At 36.0% G+C, this 6,000-nt stretch overlaps 1 protein-coding gene across 1 annotated transcript in view; it reads right to left on the bottom strand.

The window, feature by feature from the left end:
• Nucleotides 1-1,294: 1,294 nt before the first annotated feature.
• The window catches only part of LOC133288766 (alpha-N-acetylglucosaminidase-like), a 49,188-nt gene continuing 44,482 nt past the window's right edge, over nt 1,295-6,000 (bottom strand). Inside the window, exon 16 of the mRNA XM_061486576.1 lies at nt 1,295-1,543. Within this exon, the coding sequence (XP_061342560.1) occupies nt 1,295-1,543 (249 nt within the window). The remainder of the gene's footprint in view (nt 1,544-6,000) is intronic.

Raw genomic sequence — 6,000 nt, 5'->3', positions numbered from 1 at the left:
ATTGATGTTGATATTGATGTAAAGAGTTAGATTTACGAAAGAGGTTGAATATAGCAATAGAAGGTCTGAGATATTGAGATATGGTGAGCAATGAGAACAAAATATTAAGCAATGAGAACAACTGATGATTTTAAGGTAGTGGATGGAACATGCTAACTAAATAAATTTGAATCACTCTATTTAATAAACCCAAAAGTCTCACTATAAAGGATTGTTTGTACGGAAAACACTTGTCCTCACCTGCTTTTTCTCACTTGGATTCACTGCCACTTTCTTAGCACTCTCGAGCCAAGTTCCAACAAGGAAGTTATCATCTGAAGCAAGAAGTACATCGATATCTTCTATCAGTTGAAGGAACTTATTGCTGTGAAAGTGCAAAGCATCAATATTCTTCTGCCGAAAAGAAGTAACCGCCTGGATGTATACTTGGTTTGCCAATTTTGATAATACTTGCCGTGTTAAGTCAATCAGGTCATACCTGTCAAAAAGACAACAGTGCTTTTGATAAACAGCTTCTCAATTTTGTTGTTTTAATCCATTCAGCTTACCATTCCATTTGCTATTATTATCTTACACATTCGTAGTGTTTGTATATTTGTGTGTATGGGTTTCCATTTCAACAATTCCATTCAAAGCAAAGTTCAACTTTTCTCAAGTGAAGAGCACACTGGGAATTCAGCAATTCATGAGTAGAACTAGTACCACTTTATTCCAATTGTGACTATAGAACACCACCAATACTAAAATATCGCCATTCCATCCATCATAAGTGATTGACCTGATTACATTATTTGGACTTTAATATAAATCAATTGAAACGAGTATTATGGTTTCTTAGAGTAGCATATACCTCATTTTATTTGTACCTCAAGACACGACCATATGGTTATAAAATATCTATTTCACTGGACTGATATTGAGAACTTTTTATTTACTAGAGATTGATATGACATTTTCATTGCAGAACGCATATAGACAACAATATCACTTCTGAAGTAGTACTTCATACAACTTTTGCTCTTAAAGTTTTGTCCTGACTATTACTCTCCAAAAAGTAATTTAAAAAGATTAATCAGGTATCTTGCTATGCAGAGAACGGGTCTCCTCAGTCAAATATTGGGAGATGGGTGTCTACAAGGAACTACATAGGAGCACTCTTGGGCAGGCTCAGGCTGAAATTTAACCAGAAAATAAGTGATTTATTACAAAGATCAATTTCACATGGATAATGTAGTTCATGATAATTGAAAAGTGATTAATGCATAATGAAATAGCATATACTAAGTTCAATACATTACCTATATGTGAGACTTCCAGCAAGATTCTTCCCACCTGCGAGGAATAGTTGTAATGCCTTGATTACGTCTTCAGGGGGATACCACAAATGAGCCTGAGGCATATCAGATGATGTTTCCTGGAAGAAGTATCGTCTATTTCCAGGTGGCAAGACGTAAATGTTCTTCAGGTGGTTTGATATGCCAGATTTAAAATTGGTTGATGGATCCCAGTCCGGAAGCATTACTATAAAATCATTGTTATGATCCTGCCATAAATTGAAGAGTTGTCCCAATTAGTATCCAGGGCAGATGCTGATGACAGCAAACGGAAATGCAACATGTATTCATGCTACTAGTACAAAGTTTATTATTAATCTGCCAGAATTATATAATCAGCTGATTAACCATTTTGTCCTTGTTTTAAATTTTTTTTTACCACTCTCTCCCTCTTCCCAAATTATATACTAATATGTCTGTTTTCTCAAATTATATATCAATTTGCCCCTTTTTAATCAACATTTACTAGAGTAAATGACTTCCCAAGGACTAAGGTTTGGTCAAACAAGGGGATATTAGTATATAGTATGAGAAGAGGGGCAGATTGATATATAGTTTGGGAAGACAGATAAAATGATACAAAGAAATTAAAATAGGGTACAATAGTCAATCAACCTAATCACGTGGGCTACTCTTTCATTTTTCAAAAATATATATATATTATAAGTGTTTTACAGCTACATGGGAAGGATTGACATCAGAGGATGCCACATGGGAGCTGGAGGATGACATTCTCCGGCTATATCCTGAGTTTGATATCAGGTATAATCTGATTTTGAGGACAAAATCTTTTTAAAAGGTGTGGTGAATATAATAACCCTAAATTGAATAATTCAAAATTAGAGAGTTATTATGAGGACCTAAGGGCCATTAATGAGATGAGGATGAAATTAGAGGAATTTTGACATCCATATTGATGGTATTTCAAAAAGTTGAATTTTTGTCTGTTATTTTTGACTGCTGATGTAGCAACATACAGTAGAATAATCCTAATCAGGTGAATCTGAGTTAAAGAGTTATTCTAATGATACCAGTATCATAGATGAGTTTAGAATTAAATTCTGTAAAGATTGACACCCACATTGTGGGTATTCTGAGAAAGTGAGTTTTCACCTAATAGTTTGTACTGCTGAGGCAGTAACAGGTATCTGATTAGCCCTAATAAGTGAATATGAGTTAGAGTACTATTCTAAGGATATAATTATTGTAAGAACCCGCACCGCTAATTAAGGAAATTAATTAGATAATTATGAGATAATTCCATAATTGACCCTAATAATTATTATGAGGCTTTAATAATTATAGTAAGTGAGTAATAATGTTGAAAGTCACTTTTCTGACGAAAAGCGCAGATACTGGTTCTGCTAGACGGTATAAATGCGTACCAAAAAAGTATCCCGGAAAATTATAATAAGTGCATGAATATTCCTAGAATATTATATAGGACTTGTAAAACGAGTTTCAAGTTAAAATAATGAGAACTGGTGCCAGAAACTAATACTGGCTATGAAAAGCGCGTACCGGAAAGGTGCTCCGAAAAATAAAATAAAAATATGATAATTCTTGTAAAATTGAGTAGGTTAAGAATCCAAAGTTTGAGATTAAAATGCTAAGTGTAGCAATTAAAGTTAATACTGTGCGTTTATGACTTAAACCACTATATATACTCTTGTGTTGGCTCAAAACCCTAGGCATATCAGTTTTCTACGTGGGAACACTTGGAGGCTGAGTAGTTATCACTGTTCTATTGCATTCCTTCACTTTTTGTGACCAAAACCACCATTTTCTCTTGATTTTTCTTCTCTTTAACCTTGCAAACACTTGGGTGTGTGATGGGTGAGGAAAAAGGAACCATCTTCTGAGTGTGGGACTGCTGTGTTGGGAGTCTAGGGGCTGTGTTCTATGCTCCTGTGGGGTGTGGCCTTTTATTTGGTGTTTTGAAGCTCCAAGGAGCTTTCTTGTTGAGTAAAAGAGCTACCTTGTGCATCATTTTCGTTCACCTTGGTGTCTGCACCTTTGGAGCTGAAGGGAGAGCTCCAAGAGCACCTTCATTCTTTGTTTTGAGCTTGTGGTATGATCACCACCCTTGAACTTGAGTTTTTATGCTTAAAAATCAATCCTTGACGCATCTAACAAGCTAAAGCTAATAACCTAAGGGTGGGTAAGCTTAAACACACCTAGAATTGCATGCTTAAGCTTCTGTAATTGGTAAAAATGGATCCCTTTGAAAGATATCTCGCGAAAATGCAAAATCTTCATTCTGACGCGAAATATCCGGATATTTGGTTGGAAATATCCGGATATTGATATCCGGATATTCAGTTGGAAATATCCGGATATTTTGGTCGGGACAGCAACAAACCTGTTTTAGTAAAAATTCGATATCTTGAGCTACAGAGCTCAAAATTGAGTGCCATTTGGACCTATGTTAAGCTAACACATAGGGCTACAACTCTGTAAAATTTCGTAGCCATTGGATCATTGGTTTGATCGCAGTGTCAATTTTAAGACGCGTTTTGGTTGCTGGAAATTCCGTTTGCAGCAGTCACCTCGCGTAAATCATAACCGGAGTTATACAACTCCGATTGAGGCGTATAATATGTCGTTGTAAAGCTGGAGATGTCTAGTTTAACATATTAAAATCTTAGATCTTTTGGTAAAGAGATGCAATTAAAGTTTTAAAAAGAGTAAACGTAGTTTAATGCTTAAGGCTTTGAGAAAAGGCAGTAAGCGAAAATGAGAAAGAAAACGTATTCCTTTTGCCATGAAATTATAGAGCATGAGTATTGATGATAATTCTGGTATAAACAGACTGTGATTGTGCTATTTGGTGACCTTGAGCTAGCGTGGACTCTTGGATTGGATAGTTAGCTTAAGAGGTAAGCTTTCGTGTCCTCGGTTTAGCCATGTTGTGGTTCCACCATGTCCCATGGGGGTATGGTTATATGCATGTTTTGTTACATGCTTTTGATGTTTTGGAAATGCTATTGAGTTGTTATATGCTAGTGCCTTTATGATATGCATGTGGTGTTCCACCTATACGGTAAGCCTGAGTATGTAGTACATACAATATGGTGAGGCTGTGGGTGAGGTGCAAGCGGTGTTCCTTGTACTATCTGTAGGTAATAGACGTATTTCTGCATTTCTCTGGCCAGTAGAATAGTTTAAACACACATGGCATGAATATCTGTTGCACTGCATAGTTTTGGAACTTATATTGATATAAATGCTTTTAGAACTTATATTGCACATGTAAGTGAGCTTGGGGTGGAAGATCCTTGAGGACCCCTTGTCTTACTGAGATTTCTAGTTTAGAGATCTCACCCCACGTTCGGGAAATGCTTATTTCAGGATCAGGTAATTTTGGGGTTGAGGCCCCAGGCGGCAGGAGGCCGCAGCTGAGTTAGATATTGATGATATTATATGCTGACTTGTTGGATGCTGGATATGCTTGCCGCTTCATGTTATGATTTTGGATTATCTTGTTGAGACTCTGTCGTTTATGCTGTTGATTTGGTGAGCATGGGGATTGTCCATGCCACGTAGGCTTGTTATGTCTTGTCTTAATTAGAGTCGTTTTAATGTATCAGGATATTGTCCGGATTACGTGATGTAATGTCGTGACTTAGATACTCACTTTATATTTATATATTGAGGTATTTCAGTAGATGTCTTATTGTAATTTACATACATGCGATATTTTATGAAATTGATTAAGTAATCAACTTGGCTAAGTATAATGACGTCATAATTGGAAAAGAATAAGATATTCAGCATATTTAATTAAGCGCAGCTTAATACGATAGCATGATAACATTACCAGGTATACACGAGGTGTTACATTTATCATAAATGATAAGAGTATGTGATTCTGTGAATTCTGATACCCATATTGAGATATTTTGATAAAGTCACTTTTACCGAGTATTTTGTGCTGCTGTGACAGCAGCCGGTAGAGTTCTAAAATGAGAAAAAGATGAGAAAAGGATATATAAGTCCAATATATGCCAAACAAGTCATAACTAGTGTAAAGTTAAGAAAGGTATGAAGTCGGGGTACAGTTAAGGATACCCATAAGGATTACAGAGTAGTTAAACAGCAGTAAGCATATCTGTGAGATACTAATTAGATTTTTGAGTTAGAAACATGTTAATTAAACAAAATTAATATTAATTACTTAAAGTTGGGATCTTGGGGGTTTACGGGTAAAAATTTGATAACAGTTCAAGAAAAATTACACCGAGTGTCACTAAATGACAGAAAGTCACTTAATGACATGGCAAAAACCCTAAAAACTTAAGGAACCGTGCCCCTTCATTCCCATCAGCCGCCCACCTTCCCTCTCTCTCTAGGTTTTGAGTTTCAAATTTTCTCCACCTTCTCTCTAAGATTCTACCACTTAAACTTCATCAAAATCCAAAACACCATTCACTAATCTTGTTCCTTAGCTCTTGAACTTGTGAAAGCTTGTGTTCTTCACCCTTGGATCTTCATTTTCGTGGCTGCACTCCCTCCAAACAACAGCTGCATATTCTTTCCTTTTATGGCAAAAAATGGTGGTTGAAGCTCCTTGTTGAAGAACACTCCTCCTTTGGTCATTCTTTGAGTTTTTAGTGTAAGTTCCTTGCATTTCTTCTTGAAAAACCCTACCTTTACTCTTTCAAAG

Source organism: Gastrolobium bilobum, unplaced genomic scaffold (assembly GCF_033153095.1).
Source record: "Gastrolobium bilobum isolate Gb01-03AN ecotype WA unplaced genomic scaffold, APGP_CSIRO_Gbil_v1 utg38219, whole genome shotgun sequence".
NCBI classification, from domain to species: domain Eukaryota; kingdom Viridiplantae; phylum Streptophyta; class Magnoliopsida; order Fabales; family Fabaceae; genus Gastrolobium; species Gastrolobium bilobum.
Note: the sequence above shows the minus strand (reverse complement) of the source record. Positions and strands in the feature narration are given on the sequence as shown.